The 16,918-nt window shown below is 51.1% G+C and overlaps 3 protein-coding genes across 7 annotated transcripts; 2 read left to right on the forward strand and 1 right to left on the reverse strand.

Annotated features, from left to right (window-relative positions):
* The first annotated feature begins 143 nt into the window (after positions 1 to 143).
* Positions 144 to 3,670, forward strand: ZNF513 (zinc finger protein 513). 2 transcript variants are annotated; one of them, XM_090281014.1, is made up of 4 exons: positions 144 to 178; positions 708 to 863; positions 1,825 to 2,415; positions 2,502 to 3,670. In XM_090281014.1, exons 2-4 carry the CDS (start codon positions 839 to 841, stop codon positions 3,326 to 3,328), a joined length of 1,443 nt encoding a protein of 480 aa, XP_090137140.1. In that variant the 5' UTR covers positions 144 to 178; positions 708 to 838; the 3' UTR covers positions 3,329 to 3,670. The 2 variants fall into 2 exon arrangements, with proteins under 2 accessions (XP_090137140.1, XP_090137139.1); XM_090281013.1 differs by lacking the exon at positions 144 to 178 and adding an exon at positions 205 to 463.
* A 106-nt stretch (positions 3,671 to 3,776) lies between these two features.
* On the reverse strand, positions 3,777 to 9,654 carry SNX17 (sorting nexin 17). Its single transcript, XM_090281015.1, has 15 exons — positions 9,044 to 9,654; positions 8,566 to 8,640; positions 7,501 to 7,618; positions 6,910 to 6,974; positions 6,562 to 6,672; positions 6,363 to 6,453; positions 6,180 to 6,267; positions 5,864 to 5,933; positions 5,475 to 5,567; positions 5,179 to 5,382; positions 4,916 to 5,041; positions 4,677 to 4,754; positions 4,476 to 4,550; positions 4,355 to 4,396; positions 3,777 to 4,263 (listed from the first exon to the last, which is right to left on the reverse strand). The coding sequence occupies exons 1-15, from the start codon at positions 9,104 to 9,106 to the stop codon at positions 4,150 to 4,152; spliced, it is 1,413 nt and encodes a 470-aa protein (XP_090137141.1). The 5' UTR covers positions 9,107 to 9,654; the 3' UTR covers positions 3,777 to 4,149.
* Positions 9,363 to 14,190, forward strand: EIF2B4 (eukaryotic translation initiation factor 2B subunit delta). 4 transcript variants are annotated; one of them, XM_090281011.1, is made up of 13 exons: positions 9,363 to 9,532; positions 9,921 to 9,964; positions 10,267 to 10,402; positions 10,608 to 10,814; positions 11,074 to 11,156; positions 11,343 to 11,434; positions 11,889 to 12,003; positions 12,204 to 12,280; positions 12,460 to 12,562; positions 12,831 to 12,958; positions 13,094 to 13,271; positions 13,650 to 13,830; positions 13,947 to 14,190. In XM_090281011.1, exons 1-13 carry the CDS (start codon positions 9,502 to 9,504, stop codon positions 14,144 to 14,146), a joined length of 1,575 nt encoding a protein of 524 aa, XP_090137137.1. In that variant the 5' UTR covers positions 9,363 to 9,501; the 3' UTR covers positions 14,147 to 14,190. The 4 variants fall into 4 exon arrangements, with proteins under 4 accessions (XP_090137137.1, XP_090137138.1, XP_090137135.1 ...); XM_090281012.1 differs by having other exon boundaries at positions 10,611 to 10,814; XM_090281009.1 differs by lacking the exon at positions 9,363 to 9,532 and having other exon boundaries at positions 9,751 to 9,964.
* The last annotated feature ends 2,728 nt before the right edge of the window (positions 14,191 to 16,918 follow it).

Below are 16,918 nucleotides of genomic sequence, written 5' to 3' on the forward strand. Positions count from 1 at the left end.
GAACCCGGGGCCGGACTCCAGCCCTTGCCTGCCGGTTTCTCTGTGGTCTGGTTGGTTCTCCCACTTCCTTTCGTCACAATCACTTCCTGGTCACGCTGTGAAAACCTTGTTGCTCGTTCTCCGCGGACTACGGGGCCCGTGAGCCTCCGCGGTAGCGGAAGCGGAAGCGAGCACGGAGGTACCAGCTGGTCTTCGTAGGGGGGGAGGGGGCTCCATGAATGGACGCGGCGGCGGCGGGAGCGGCCTGAGCTGGGCGCCGGGGCCAGGGCCGGGGGCTGCCCTGGGCCCGCGCCGCTGTATGGGCGCGGACCGTGGGCCCTGAGAGGAAAGGCAGGCGGAGCGCCGAACTGGGAGGGGCGGGGCCGGGCGGCCGCAGGCCAGAGGCAAGTCGGGCTGGAGCCGGTCACGATGCCCCGAAGGAAGCAAAGCCACCCGCAGCCGGTGAAATGCGAGGGGGTCAAAGGTCAGGGGTGAGGGGCCGCGATGTGGGGAGGAGCGGGTATGGGGTCAATGGGGTGGGTCAGGTCGTGGTGGAAGGGGACTCCTGAGGGATGGGGTGGGCGATCTGAACTAGTTTCCCACCGAGGAAACTAAAGGAACCCTGAAGGGTCCAGAGGTCTGGGCACTGTGGCCCTGTAGGTCAGGCCTTCCCGGGTGCAAATAATGGGCACCTGAGGGAAAATCTACAAGTCCCCTCCCCTCTTCAGTGGATACCGAAGACTCCCTCGATGAAGGACCTGGGGCCCTAGTATTGGAGAGTGATTTGCTACTAGGCCAGGATCTGGAGTTTGAGGAGGAAGAGGAAGAGGAGGAAGGTGACGGCAGCAGCGACCAGCTCATGGGATTCGAGAGAGACTCTGAAGGTGGGTTTTGGTGACTTGGATAAGGACTGGTGATCACTGGAACCCCAGCCCTTCAGGAGGCGGAGTAGGGTTTGGTGCCCGTGAGCACAGCACTGTTTCCTGCCACAAGCTAGGGCTGGTTTAGGTTAGATGTGAGCTAGATTTCTTCACTTGCTTAATTGTCCACTCAGCTCCATCACTTTGCTGAGGTGAAGTCCTGGGGCCTGGTCCAAAGGTGGTATGACTAGGACAGTGGACAAGTCACTGGTTAAAAGTAAATGCCCTTTTGATAACCTTGTTCCACTCCATAGCCCATTCCTTACGTGAATTCACTTGAGAGGTTTAGGGAAGCAACTTCTCATTCAAGCTAGTACTTACGCCTAACATCCCTTTCACCTGCAGCATACGCTCCTTTAGTATTGAGGTTTTTGTCTCTACCTTCAAGTATCTTTCTACATTCCTCTTCCCTGTGATCTTAGCATTACCCCATCCTAATTTGTTGAAGGATGTTTTGAAAGTCAGTGAAGGAACCCATGTAAAAGAATCCATCCTTTAGCCTTACAAGTGGTATTACATGCATTACTTCATTTCTACTTCCAAGTTTTGCCTCACTTTTGAGTTTTTATAAGGTCCATACTAAAAGGGGCATTACTAATATAAAGCTTAGAAAGAGGTCTCAGGCCTCTGCCTGGTGTATTTTTACTCTTAATCCTAAGAATCCGTTAATTACATTATTGATTCATTTCCATCTGTGGTCCACTGTGAGCCCTTGATCTTTTTCCTTTAAGTAGATCTAGGCACAACTTTGTCTTCACTAGGTTAGTCTAGGATCCGCAGTAGACAGTTTATATTTAATTTCTGGGATCACTGAATGGAAGAGAAGGGTGGGGCCAAGCAAACAGGAAGACCGCAAGTAAGAAAAGGGCGTTTGGCGTCTGGTCCTACCCAACACTGATGTCTCTTCTCATGTCTGCCTCACCAGGAGACTCTCTGGCAGCCAGGCCTGGGCTTCCCTATGGGCTGAGCGACGACGAGTCTGGGGGTGGCCGGGCACTAAGTGCCGAGAGTGAAGTTGAGGAGCCAGCCAGGGGTCCAGGGGAAGCCAGGGGTGAGAGGCCAGGCCCAGCCTGCCAGCTGTGTGGGGGGCCGACAGGTGAGGGGCCGTGCTGTGGGTCAGGAGGGCCGGGTGGGGGGGCCCCGCTGCCCCCACGGCTACTATACTCATGCCGCCTCTGCGCCTTCGTGTCCCACTACTCGAGCCACCTGAAGCGGCACATGCAGACACACAGCGGGGAGAAGCCGTTCCGCTGTGGCCGCTGCCCCTACGCCTCAGCCCAGCTCGTCAACCTGACACGACACACCCGCACCCATACTGGCGAGAAGCCCTACCGCTGTCCCCACTGCCCCTTTGCCTGCAGCAGCCTGGGCAACCTGAGGCGGCATCAACGCACCCATGCAGGGCCCCCCACTCCTCCCTGCCCGACCTGTGGTTTCCGCTGCTGTGCTCCTCGTCCAACCCGGCCTCCCAGTAGTCCCACAGAGCAGGAGGGGGCAGTGCCCCGGCGACCTGAAGGTAAAATGCTGGGGACCAAAGAGCCTGGCACACAAGTGGGTGGCCCTAGGGGTACTTGGGTTCACCAGGTCTCATTGTCCCCACAGATGCTCTGCTGCTTCCAGATTTGAGCCTCCATGTGCCGCCAGGTGGTGCCAGTTTCCTGCCAGACTGTGGGCAGCTGCGGGGTGAAGGGGAGAGCCTATGTGGAACTGGATCAGAACCACTGCCAGAGCTGCTGTTCCCTTGGACCTGCCGGAATTGCGGACAAGAGCTGGAGGAGGGGGAGGGTAGTCGACTGGGAGCTGCCATGTGTGGGCGTTGCATGCAAGGAGACGCAGGAGGAGGTGCTAGTGGGGGGCCCCAGGGCCCCAGTGACAAAGGCTTTGCCTGTAGCCTCTGCCCCTTTGCCACTCATTATCCCAATCACCTGGCCCGGCACATGAAGACACACAGTGGTGAGAAGCCCTTTCGCTGCGCCCGCTGTCCCTATGCCTCTGCTCATCTGGATAACCTGAAACGGCACCAGCGTGTCCACACAGGAGAGAAGCCCTACAAGTGCCCCCTTTGCCCCTATGCTTGTGGCAACCTGGCCAACCTCAAACGTCATGGTCGCATTCACTCTGGGGACAAACCTTTTCGGTGTAGCCTTTGCAACTACAGCTGCAACCAGAGCATGAACCTCAAACGTCACATGCTGCGGCACACAGGCGAGAAGCCCTTCCGCTGTGCCACCTGCGCCTACACCACAGGCCACTGGGACAACTACAAACGCCACCAGAAGGTGCACGGGCATGGTGGCACAGGAGGCCCTGGCCTGTCTGCCTCTGAGGGCTGGGCACCACCTCACAGCCCTACTTCTGTTTTGAGCTCTCGGGGTCCGACAGCCCTGGGCACCACTGGTAGCCGGGCTGTCCATACAGACTCACCCTGAACTAGGTTCTCCTCCCCCGGGGCCATTTGGATTAGCCCTGATCTTCCTGTATGTTTTATAGACGGACCAGAAGCCACCTTCTCCTTCCCCCGCTGGCCAGGGGCTCCACACAGACTAACATAAGCACTATATGGACCAGCCCAACCTCCATAACCAGGGGGGGCCCATATGGACCAGGGGGGCCTTCCCCTGACTGATGCACTTACGAGCTCAGTGAGAAGGGCCTTGCATTTACCTCTACTGCTCCAGGGGCTGTGGAGAAACTGCCTGGGGAACTGCCCAGCCTCCCACCTGTTTATTTAACTTATTTCAGTGCTTTATAATAAAGGAAACACTAACAAAGCCATGTCTATGCTGAATTGGCAGTGGCAAGCACAGCTGAGCCTCACCCTTATCACAACAGTCCATGCTGTGATGGGGGGAGCAGGGGCAGAGAGGGAACCAGAGGTAGGCAGCAATCAGGCTGAGTTTAATGATGGGAAGCTGGGCCAGACCATACACAGACCTCTGCCCACCCCCTTGGCCCATGGCCCTGAAGAGCCAGAAGCAGCTGGGGGGGGTGGGGGGTGGGGGCTGTGGTTCCTCCCCAAGGCAGGTAGCCATGGTCCCGTGGACTTTGTGCAAAATACTAATGCTAATTTGGCATTGATGGCCAGCTCCGAAGGGGATAATCCTTTGTGCGACCAGCCCAAGTGGGAAGGGAAGGTAGGTTAGCAGGCCCCTGGCCAAGAGGATAGAGGGGGAAGGTAGGAAGGAAAAGAACCCCCAGCTAGGGCCAGTTTTTTTCCTTGGGTAGAAGGCAGACATCCTAGCACTGGAGATCACAGGTCCTCATCTCCGATACCCTCGAAGGCGAAGTTGCCATGGACATCACTGGCACTGGCATCTGTGCTGGGGTTGCCAATCCCCCGCAAGCTCACGGTGCTCAGCTTGCTCTGTAACAAAGGCAGAGTGGGGTCAGAGGACTTGAGCTGCACTGTGATCCCCTATAAACACCCACTTCACCAATCCTCATGGGAAACTCACTGAGAGTTTGACCATGGACTCCCGGCTGGCATCAGGGGACTCCTGGGGAAGAGGAGGCAGAGGTGTCAGAGACTTCACTGGGGGACACTGAGGCAAGGGGCCAGGGTACTGACACACTTACAAGCAGCGGTGGGGATTTCACTGCTTGCTGGCTGTCTGAGCGTCTCAGGGTGCCCCCTACCCGCCGGCGCAGCATCTAGGGATGGAGATACAAGGCACTGATAAGGGCAGGATCACTCCCCGTCACTTCCCCTCCACATCTGGGACGAAAGGCAAGGGAGAGCAAGCACAATCACTCAGCTGCCTGGTCTACGCTTCTTACCTTCCTGATACTGCCACCAGATTTCTTCACCATCAGTTCATCTACCATGGACTGCAAACAGATGCTCATCATGATCGCCTAAAGGTAAGAGAAGAGCTAAGCCTGACTAGAGTTGTCATCCTCCGCCCAGCACCCCTAAGACAAGGGCTCCCACTCACATGGAGTCCTGGAAGCCCTAGACTTGGGTAGCTAAGAGAGGCGGTGCAATGGGGTCCAGAGGCCTGAGAGTGGGCTCACACCTGGGGGCTGGTGATGGTGACCCACTGGAGCCGGTCCTTGCTCATGAGGTATTCAAAAGCCAGTTCCAGGCGCACCTCACCGCGGCCCCGGCCTGGACTACTTGTGCCTCCACTAGGCAATGGCACCTGGGAGAGGAAGGGAGATGAGGCTGTGTTTGCTCGGACTGCCATGTGCCTTGGCCCACGGCAGCCCAGCCCACTCCTGAAGCTCAAGGCTTGCCAGGCCCCCATCCTGAAGGCCTCTTCCTCCTACCCCAACTCACAGAGGAGGTGACCCGCCAGCACCGCATGCGGGTAACCCGGAAGGAGCCTTCGCGGAGCTGCTGGCCAGGCAGGCGGAGCTGGAGGCTGAGCTCACTGTTGCCTGCGCTCACCACTACTGGACAGTCCTTTTCTGGGAAGTCAGCCACACAGGCATCGAAGCGCAAGTAGCCATAGTGCCGCAGCGTCTGGGCCAGCCGCAGGAACTGAAACCCAGTCACCAGATGGGGCGGGTCAGGAGGGGAAGCAGGGCAGCTCAGAGAAAGCAGCCCCTTGGAGAGAGACAGGCAGCGCTTACCTCCTTCTTGGAGACCTTCTCTTGCAGAGATTTGAGCTGCCGGTGCTGCTCCTTGGTGACCAAGATCCATCCACGCTCAATGTCCGATACCGTCTACAGTGGAGACAAGGTGGGGGGGTGGGTGGTTCAGGGCTCCCAGTCAGAGGTCCGCAGACAAGTTCCAGTTACCTCTACCCAGCCTGACCCCTAGCCCCACACTCTCTGCAGTGAGTCCTTTGCCATTACCAGCTTACAAAGTAGGGAGAGTAGTAGACGTTGTGCCAGGTACCCTGACAGTATTCTAGGAACTTCCCCATGAACTGAGAGAAGACACGAAAGGGGTTCTCGTGGCAGAACAGGACACCAGAGTCATTTTCAGGGAAAGGGTTCTGAGGCAGCTTCAAGCTCACCTGAGCATAAAGCAGGTTCAGGCCAACCCGGTTCTCCATGACATCGTCATCATAGGCAGAGTCCCAATAACTGTGAGGCCAAGGAGTGGAAAGGGGTAATGGGACTAAGCTGGGGTGAGGCAAGAGGTAGAATGGAAAATAGGGGCACAACAGGAACAATCTAGAACTATCAGGCTAATGGTAGTATGCTGGGAGGAAGCTTGGGGGTCCTGGTACAAACACCCAGTGCTAGCCTCTTGTCCGGATTATTCTGTCTCAATACATGGCCCAATAATTCACTCTAGCACCCTCCCCCTCCTCTAAGCCCAGCCCTGACCTCTTTCTTAGCACAATCTTATACTCTTGACTCTGAAGACTGGTAACAGACACATAAGGCAGCTCGAACTCTTGCAACTTCCGTACGACTACGGGTTAAAAGAAGAAAGGAAAATGTCATGACAGACAGAGGCAAATTCACTACTGGAAACACAGGGAAACAGTGAAGTGCAAAGAAACTCACAAGAAAAGGCTCCATCGTCTTTTTCTCGAACTAGAAAGAGACTAAAGTATCCAATCAAGTCATCTGGAAGATCCAGCTTTGCAGCCACAGCCTGGGGGTAGTGAAGGAAGTACAGCTCGTCACACTGGCTGGTTCCAATGATACGCCCCCCAAACTTGGGGCCCTAGGGTGCAGGGGTAGTGCAGAACAAGCACCTCACCTCCAGGACATCCTCAGTCTGATCTGAAGTTAGCACATTGACCAGAACTTTCTGGCCATTGCTGAGCAGCACTTCCAAGGAGACCTCTTCTGTGGGAACCTGCTGTGTCTCCTGGGAATGCAAGACACCATTCTGTTAACCCCTGCCCAACTCTCGGTGTCTAGGTCCGTCTGGTGTCTTCTCAGCTGCTTAATTACAGGCTGGGTTTCCTTGATTTCACTGGTACAGCAGAAACCCAATGCCATAAAAAATGGTGCCAGGATGACTCCTCTGTAGTCACCTCATTAAAGTGACGTGGCCCTGCAGGAAGGGCCTTCCCTTAAATGTTGGTTCCAACCAAAGCCTTACCTGCTGCGCTCGACGCAAGAAACTATTGAAAGTTTCACTGCTCCCAAGCAATGGGTCTTGCCGAACTGTGGGGACAAGAGAATGATGTTCCAGTGACTTAGGACTCCTCCTTGGTTCCTCCCAGTTCTCTTTTTGGAAAGTGCCCCCAGACTTCATTTCCAGGTCTGATGGTGGCCTGTCACATCCCCAGCTGGCCTCATCTCACTCACTGTCTGCATAAATTCTTCATCTGCCCCACCTTTGGGTGCCATTTAGTTGTCTAGTCTCCATTTAGTTGAGTCTACTCTATAGGACTGGGGAAATAATGAAGTCAATCAAAAGCGTATCAGATACAAATTAAGCTCTCTCCACCTATTTAAATTACTTTAAGACTGTTTCGTGTTATAATAGTATTTCTCATAGATATTAGTGCCCAAATTGCTTTGCTAGTATCTAGAGCATCCTTGCATGCTACTTACTTTTGCTAGTTAAATATAGATCAAACAAGAGGCTTCCCATGTCCAGAATTTGGGACCTTATACAGAACCAGCTGTCTGGTTTCTACCCATAGTCCTCAACACAGCCAGCCGAAAGATCCCTCCAACCACTCACCAGCTTGCATGTACTTCTCTAACTGTTCTCTCCTCTGTTCTACCTCAGCAGGTGTCAAAGAGAAAAGCTTCTTTGGGGGAAATGCAGGAAGCACGTTGGCCCCATACTCCTTCCGAAGCTATTTAGAGAAAGAGATACAACCCTTCACATGAACATAGCAAACAAGAATAGGCATCCACATTCACAATGTTATTTTGGGCTCCATTCCTTTCCCTCAGTCCCTGAACATCAGGGAAACAATTTCTTTGGCAGAGGCAGCATTCCAATAAAGCCATTCCTCTGTCCTAAATTTAAGTCAGCCCCTGCACAGTATGGGGAGGGTTTGTATGGGACCAAGTCCTAGGGAGCCCCTTGATTATCTATCTAGCAAGACTGTGTTCATTGAACCCTCAAAGGAAGCACAGGGCTTTGTAAGGAAAATTTATGTACACAAAGATTTAATAGCTAAATGTGTTCACCAAACATCTTGAACCTTATTGGGTTCAGATCAACAAGCCCATTTTTCAGTTGTAGAAACTGAGGCCCAAAGACATTAGGTAACTTGCTCAGGGTTGCACAGCTAGTTATCAGTAGAACCAGGACTCTGAACTGAGTCAAATACAGAGTTCACAATCCGGTGAGAAGACCAGAGAAACACTGCACCACAGATACATAAAGATAACCGGAACAGCTACTCGCACTGAGATGAGCCACAGAACCCGGAAGAAAATCGGTTAATGGTTTGTAAGAGCAGGGAAAAGAATTCCAAGTTGCAGCTCAGATGACAGAAGGAATGTGCTGTGGCAGGGGAAAGGGGCGGGAGAGGAGGTGGCTCTTTCATGCACAGGGAACAGAGAAGGAAGATGTGAGTACAGGGAGGAACAGTTACAGGGCAGACATTAAGCTTCTTAGGGAGTTCCCCAGAAATGTCAAATGATAAGATAAGGTCACAGGCCCTTCCCTGTTGCAGTGATTAAAGGGGAACTACAGCCTATATAGGAAAGCAATGAGGGGACAATGGAGACACCGATGCCCAGGTGCAGGGAAGGGCTTGAAGCTGCCTGTGGGCAGGGATGCTAACCCCACCTGCTCGTGCAGCCCCAGGAGTTGGCTGTAGCGCACCCGACAATGCAGGACTCCATTCACGTGAATGTTATAGGCCTGAGGACACAAAAGCAGGTAAGCGTTTTAGGGTTGCGATCCCGACGACCCCCTTGAGGACCCCGGCCAAAAGCTGCCTGGCACAGCTCCACTTGAGACCTTTCGACGGTCTGTCAATCCGTTTCCCCAGGGCCAGGTCCCAAAGCAGCAGGACCAGTCCTGGGTAAATTCGGGTGCTCGTGTCGCAGTCTCCATCATCGAGAGGTCAGTGGACACCCACCAGAGCAGCCGCGGCCCAGCTGGAGGAGGCGACGCGCCCCAACAAAGGGCCTACAGGAGCTGGGGCGACCTCTGGACGAAGCTGAGACGCGATATAAAGTCCCAGCCAGGCCTCGGAGGCCGCTCGGAGGGCTCCGGCCCGTTATCCCCACCCCTGCCCAACACGGCCCCAGCCGCTCCTCACCACATAGGCGGAGCCGCCGCTGTCCCCGCTGCGGGACTCGGTTTCAGGAATGGAAAAGTGCATGTTCCCTGCGGCAGGGCCCGGCCCACCGGACTGTGAGGGCCACAGCGGCTCTGCACGCTCGCCTCCGCTGCTCAGCGCGTCCCCGCAGCTTCACACGCCATTTTGGGGGCGGGGGACGGTGGTCTGGGATCGGATGTGGGAAGGGCGGTGGGACGTCCGTCCGCTCACGGGCGCAGCGCCCCGGCACTCTGGGAACTGTAGTTTAAAGGGCAAGAAGAGAGGGCCGGAACTGGAAGAACAAGTAGAGGTGGCCCTCGTCGCCACCCGTAGGCCTGGTGGCGCGCCCGTGCACGGCGCAGGTTGTAGTCGGCTTGGGGTTGAGCACCGCAGGCGTCGACCGAGGAGTCGCTGTAGTCCCTTGGACCGCGGCGGGGCAGAGCCTGGGACGGAGGGTGATGGCTGCCGTGGCTGTGGTTGTTCACAAGGGTGAGCGAAGGGCCGGGGCGCACAAATAGGTACGCGAGCCGACGGGCTTCGGGGCGGCTTCTGCTGGGCCTTGAGGTCCTCTGGGCGCTGTCGTTCAGTTCCGGCGCCACGCCGGACGCTGGTCTGCCCTGCCTCGGGCGCAGCCCGGAGCCGCCTACCCGCTGGTTCCCCTGGGAAGGGTGGGTGTCCCCCTCCCCCCCCTTTTTCCTCCGCCTACCTTTGATCCTGCCGCGCACTGCGTCCCCACGCGAATCCTTGGCTGCCTTCTTCCTGCCTGCGGCGGCAGCCGTGGACATGCCGACCCATCAGCTAGCTGCGCCCTGTATGAGTCCCCTCAAACCCTCCCGGAGCCTCTCTGGGTCACTTTGTGCCCTGTTTTCTGATGCAGACTCGGGACCTGGAATGAAGGCAGAGCTTTCTCCTGGGCATGGGGTAAGTGAGGGTGCCCTTCCAAGCTGCCTGTCAGGCGCTATGCAGGAGGCTGTATCAGCTTTATTCTGTCCCAACTGCCATCCCTGTTTCATTTCTCAGTAAAGCCAGATTTTGGGGCCCCTATCTCTAAAATGCCCTAATGGTGTGTGACTCTCACTCTGGTAAAGAAGCTTTGATCCTTGTAGAATGAGGGATAGAAGGTTTAGGGACTTCCTCTTCTGTGAATTTTGTGATTGTTCAGTAGTGTTTGTTTACATTTGGAAATGTTGGGGAAGAAGAGCAGTACTCTCTCTTTGTTTTAGGCAGCAGGGAGGGAGATGACCCAAGAAGAGAAGCTGCAGCTGCGGAAGGAAAAGAAACAGCAGAAGAAGAAACGGAAGGAGGAAAAGGGGGCAGAACCAGAAACTGGTTCTGTTGTACCTGCAGCCCAGTGTCAAGGTGCGGGAGTTTTTGTTTGTTTTTTAACCGGCTGTGGTGTGGAGCTGGTAGAGGGATGTGTGGCAGAGAAGTGGGGAGACAGCACTGAGTTGGTTTGAACAAGTGAAGATCAAAGAAGTTTAGATAGACGTGGAGAGAAACTGTTGGTAATAAAGCGTAGCTGTTATCTGCTTGGGGTTTGGGCAGCTCTTTCTTCTACCTTTAGTAGGCCCAACCAAAGAATTGCCAGGACCCCACAGTCACTTGAGCACTGCTGGGGAAAAAGTCCCAGCTAGTCGGAGTAAAGCTGAACTTCGTGCTGAACGCAGAGCCAAGCAGGAGGCTGAGCGGGCCCTGAAACAGGCAAGAAAAGGCGAGCAAGGAGGACCACCTACTCAGTCCTGCCCCAGCACCGCTGGAGAAACCCCCTCAGGTATCTGCCTTTCGCTGCAAGATCTGTTTGATTCTAATTCTTGTGTTAGCTTAGGCTTCCCCATAATAAAACAGCTCCTGTCTCCCATTCTTTGTCTTGGTTCCCAGAGTTCAAAATTCTCCCTTCAACCTCATCCTACTCGTTTTGTCTTCTACTCTTCCCCTCCCTCTGTCCAGTTTTTCTTGATGTCTTTTATGCCATAAAAGCAAGTTTTCAGTATCACTTACAGAGGCTTGAAAACATGACCATTATTTTTTAGGAGTGAAACGTATCCCTGAGCACACTCAGGTTGATGACCCCACACTTCTGAGAAGGCTTGTTAAAAAACCAGAGCGACAACAGGTAGGAGTGAGTTTGGTATGTGGCCAGAAAGAACCTAGGGAGACGAGATAATGGGTGGAAAAGTGCTTGGGGCAAAAATGAGATCCTGGAGAAGGACTGGTTTTTGGGTCAAAGTAGTTTCACTGTTTACATTCTGTCCAGCTTCATCTCATAAGTTTTAAACTCTTGTTTCCTTACTTTGTTAAGGTTCCTACACGAAAAGATTATGGATCCAAAGTCAGTCTCTTCTCCCACCTACCACAGTATAGCAGACAAAACTCTCTGACCCAGTGTATGAGGTAGAATCTTCTTTGATAACTTTTTAAGTCTGAGGAATTTTATTTTATTTAAAAATTGTATTTATTTTTAGAGAGAGGGAAAAGGAGAGAGTAAGAGAGGGAGAGAAAGATCCATGTGTGGTTGCCTCTCGTGCACCTGCAACTGGGCACCTGGCCTACAACCCAGGCATGTGCCCTGACTGGGAATTGAACCGGCAACCGTTTGGTTCGCAGTCCGGCGCTCAATCCACTGAGCAACAGCAGCCAGGGCTAAGTCTGAGGAATTTTAATAATTATATTGAAAGTGACTGGAAATTTGAGATTGGATTTGTGGGAAGAAGCATGAACACAAGGCAGAAGTCTAGTGGGAATGAGGGTGTTTGTGCTAGTGAAGGAAGTTCCTTTTCATTAGGGGCAGGTGGGCAGTAAGTGCTCAAGCTCCCTTGCAAAGTGTATGACACCGCCATCCCATCAGCATTCCATCCTCTGTGATCCACCCAGCCATGGTGCGACTTGGCCTGCAGTACTCCCAGGGCCTGGTCAGTGGCTCCAATGCCCGGTGTATTGCCCTGCTTCGTGCCTTGCAGCAGGTATGCCCTGTCCTGTTCCCTCTTATGACCCTGCCCTACCTTCCCCAACACTGACCCAGCTTCTCTCACCCCAATTAATCTCTGGGGAAAAGAGGACATGACTCCTCCCCCAGAACACTTTGCTCAGTGAAGCTTACCCTATCCCGATTTCAGAGACCTTTCTTAGGGGGTATTTGCTGATCAACTTGTGTATGCTACAGGTGATTCAAGATTATACAACACCACCCAATGAAGAACTCTCAAGGGACCTAGTCAATAAACTAAAGCCCTATTTCAGGTAAGGACAACCACTACAAGCCCACTCCCAGCTCACCTAGTCCTTTTCTTGTACCTTTTCTGTTGCTCTTCTACCTCATTTTCATCTTTTTGTTCTTTTTTTTTTAAGAATTTTTTTTTAACGTGAAAGCTTTGTAAATTGTGAAGAGTTGCACAAATGTAAGGTGTTCTTGTTTTTAGCTTCCTGACTCAGTGCCGTCCCCTGTCGGCAAGCATGTGCAATGCCATCAAGTTCCTTAACAAGGAGATCACGGGTGTGAGCAGCTCCATGCGGGAAGAGGAGGTGATGAATATGAGGAATAAGCAAAGGCATGCACCTGGGGTTAGAGCTGAGAAACATGTTCAGGACTCCTAGGAGGGATAGTGTGGCCATTCTGCCCAGGCCAAGGGTTGAGGAAGTGGTTGGGCTGTCTGACTTGTGCCACCTTTGGGTCCCCTTTAAAACCTCCCTCCTCCTTGATCCCATCATCATACACATATTTAAGCATCTGGCATATCATCAGGAAGAAATGCATCCATTTCTTGTTCTCTAAGCATCTTACTCCATTTAGGCCAAGTCAGAGCTTCGAGCATCCATTGATCGGTATGTGAAAGAGAAGATTGTGCTTGCAGCTCGGGCAATTTCACGCTTTGCTTATCAGAAGATCAGTAATGGAGATGTGATCCTGGTGTATGGATGGTATGCTTCAGATGCTGTGACTGAGAAAACTGGGGAGTGAAATGATGTGAAGAAGGGACTATCCTTTTTGCCTTTTAGGAATAAGCTGACCGTCAGCTAGTAATATAACTGAATCCTCCTCTCCATTTACTCCAGCTCATCGCTGGTATCTCGAATTCTTCAGGAAGCTTGGGCTGAGGGCCGGCGATTTCGGGTGGTGGTGGTGGACAGCCGGCCATGGCTGGAGGGAAAGCACATGCTACGCTCCCTGGTCCGTGCTGGGGTCTCTGCCTCCTACCTGCTGATTCCTGCAGCCTCCTATGTGCTCCCAGAGGTAAGGACAGAGAAAAGGGACTCCAAAGTTGGAGTAGAAGTGTTTAGTAATATAACCATAATTACTTAGAAATATTAAAATTGTATAGCCCTGTTTATATTTAATGTGGAAAAATACCTACAGCATATTATAACAGTTTAGTTACTAAAGAACATTATAGTAAACTAGCAACTACCAAGGGGAACAGGACAAAAGTAACATTAGAGTAGTTTTCCTGTGGGAGGTGCAGTGGGCCATTGGTCAGGTGTTTTCCAGGAAGAGCCATCATTAAGATTTGTTAGTCATTGTTTTAATATTGCTGACCTGGACAGGAGTGGGGGACCTTATTCTGCATTGATCACAGATGACATTTTTCCCCGTCTCTTCTCTCCAAAATAGGTTTCTAAGGTGCTGTTGGGAGCTCATGCACTCCTGGCCAATGGATCTGTGATGTCACGGGTAGGGACAGCACAGCTGGCCCTGGTAGCACGAGCCCATAATGTGCCAGTACTAGTCTGCTGTGAAACATACAAGTTCTGTGAGCGAGTGCAGACTGATGCCTTTGTCTCTAATGAGCTAGGTAAGGGGGCCCAGGAGGGCAGAAAAGACGGTTCTAGGGACTGAGATCTGGGAGAGGGGAGGTTGAACTACAACTTGTTTCCTAAAGGACATAAGTGGGTACACCTTCCATTGCAGATGACCCTGACGATCTGCTGTGTGAGCGAGGAGAACACGTGGCCCTGGCTAACTGGCAGAACCACCTGTCCCTACGGTTGTTGAATCTGGTCTATGATGTGACTCCCCCAGAGCTTGTGGATCTGGTGATCACAGAGCTTGGGATGATCCCCTGCAGTTCTGTACCTGTTGTCCTACGAGTCAAGAGTAGTGACCAGTGACTGGGGTAACACTAAGTCAATAAATGACATTCTCCCTGCACTAAGCAACTCTGCTGCCTTTGTCTCTTTTAGCATCACCACCACTTAGGAGTCCAGACTCTCCAACCCGTCTTAGTACCTGCTACCAACCTCAGACCTTTATGGAGACCCTCTCAGGTCACTGGCTCCATGCCAGTGCTTTAGGGTCAAAGTGAAGGTCAATGTGAAGACCAAAAACTATCCCTTTTATTGAGCATCTAAGTGCCAGACACTGAGCTAGGTATGAGGAGGAATATAAGGACAAATAAGAGTCCTACCTTTAGTATTATTAATTACTATTCCTTAAATTAACACTTTAATATTAAGTAATTATATATTAACAAGTATTTGGTATCCTTAATATTGAGTACTTACTGTGTCAGAAATGGTTCTAATTCCTTCCTTATCCATTTATAACACTTAATCTAATCTGAAGTGAGATTTTAGAGATGAGAAAACTGAGGCACAAAGAGGTTATTTGCCAGGGCAACATAGCTAAGGCAGAGACAGGTTACGTTAACTTGCCCAAGATTACACAGTAACTAAACCATCATGTGACTTCAGGTATTCTGGATCCAGAGACTGTGCCTTTAACTTTTATGCTATCTACCATTAAGGAACATTCATTATGGCAGATGAAGATAGAGTATCTACAGTATGAGATAAATTTTACCAGTAGTAGAGTTCCTTGGAAGCAACCAAGGATGATGCCAGGAGACCTAGTTAGGTTGGAGAAGACTTCATAGGTAAATTCCCACCAAGTCCTTGCAGGATAAGGTTTCTCAATTGGAAAAGAACAGGAAAGAGGAAATAGCTTGGACACAAAGACAGAATATACCTTAAAATGAGTGGCTACTTTCATTGTCTAAAGTGTGGTGAGGCTAGAACTGAGGCTTCTGTAGAGAGTGAGGGATGAAGCTGCAAAGGTAAGGTTGGACCAGGGCCAGACTGTGTCTGACCATTGTGGTTAGCTTAAAAAAGTCATCCGTTTTGTGTATGTACGTGTCTTACTGAAAAATTTCAAGCAGCACAGAAGCTGTAATTGTCCAGATTTGGTACATTTGTTTTCCTTTTTTTTTTCTTTCCTTACTGAAGTTACTTAGAGCAAATCCCAGACATTTTAGTCCTACGAACTATAGCATCTCTAAGAAAATATGGGAGTTTACCATATTATACATTTATTAAATGCTTCCTTTTGTTTTCCAATCTGTAATCAAATTTCCTTGATCGTCTCAAAGTGGCTTTTTACAGTTGGTCCAAACAAATCCACAAATTGTATTTGGTTACTGTCTTAAATTTCTTGTAATCAGCAGTTTTCCACACCCCTCTTATTTTCTGAGGTAGACTTGTTCCAGAAACCAGGTTGGCAGTGCTTCATACTGCCTCACATCAGAAGGCAAACATCGGTTGCTTGTTCCATTTTCAGTGATGAGTGGGTCCAGGTATTCTGAAGTTTCCCAACAAGCTTTCATCCGTTTATGATTGTTGCCTGATTTATGTTATCAGGGGATGCAAAATGGTGATTTTGTTCCCCCTAATTCTGTAACTTTTCCACATTACTAGATGATAATCTTCTATAAAGAACTCCCTCTTACCAGCTTTTTTCTCTTTGTCATCAGCTATTATTCTGAACTACAGTTCATCCTGGGAAGGCAGGATAAATGCTTCTTTACCTCTTATTTGCCAGTTTTCAGGAATTGATCACTAGTTACTTCCAGTTGTGTACCAGTTGTTTTTTTGCTTTCTATCTCTTTTTAAAAAGATTACAATTTTTTTTTTTAATACACTAAGCATGCATACCACTCAATCATCAAAATTAAGCAGAGGTTCAACAGAGTCAGGTCTGTGTTTTAGAAAAGTAAACTGATAAGAGATTAGAAGCTGAGAAACACATCATTAAAAGGTTGCCTATCAACCTGGCTGCTGTGGCTCAGTGGATTGAGCGTCAGCCTGCAAACCAAGTGTTGCTGGTTTGATTCCTGGTCGGGACACATGACTAGGTTGCACGCCAGGTCCTCAGTTGGGGACACATGAAGGCCACTGCACATTGATGTTTCTCTCCCTCTTTCTCCTTTCCCCTCTCTAAAAACAGATAAGTAAAATAAAAATAAAGTAACCTTGTTAAAAAATTAATTTAAAAAGTTCTTATAAAAAAAAAAAAAAAAAAAAAGATTGCCTATCAAGGACTTTCAGCCAAGATAGAGGTGTAGACAGACACCCTGCGTCTCCCTCCACAACTAAGAAGGAATACAACTACCTCAAAACTATAAACCAGAAGTTCCAAAAAATCAAACTACATGGAAGTCCAGCAAACAAAGATATAAAGAAGAAATATTCATCCAGACAAGAGTGGCGGAGCTGGGGCAGAGGGGATGCAGTGTGGTGGTGGCAGCAGCAGGCTGGCAGAAAGCACAGTCACACGTTATAAAAAGGCAGGAGGGACATGTGGGGAGTATTCTCAGCTCCTCACCAGACCTTGAAGCTCACTGTCCCAGCACCAGGGAAAATCAAGCCTCATTGCTTTTGACTGTGCAGACCAGTGGGGGTTGGGGTGGAGGCAGAAACTGTAGGTCTCTCAGCAGAGTCTATTGTTTAAAGAGCCCCCACAGTCCTAGAACGTCCACAGACCCACCCACTCTGGGAACGACGGCCAGGGCAACAGCTAGAGGGGCAATAGTCTGGTGCGGAAGTGGTAGAGGTGCCTGGAAAAGAGGCGAGTGCTGGGCTGGTGGCATTTTTCCCTCATAGACCCCT

This window comes from Furipterus horrens, unplaced genomic scaffold (genome assembly GCF_987537825.1).
Source record: "Furipterus horrens unplaced genomic scaffold, mFurHor1.1.pri manual_scaffold_6, whole genome shotgun sequence".
NCBI classification, from domain to species: domain Eukaryota; kingdom Metazoa; phylum Chordata; class Mammalia; order Chiroptera; family Furipteridae; genus Furipterus; species Furipterus horrens.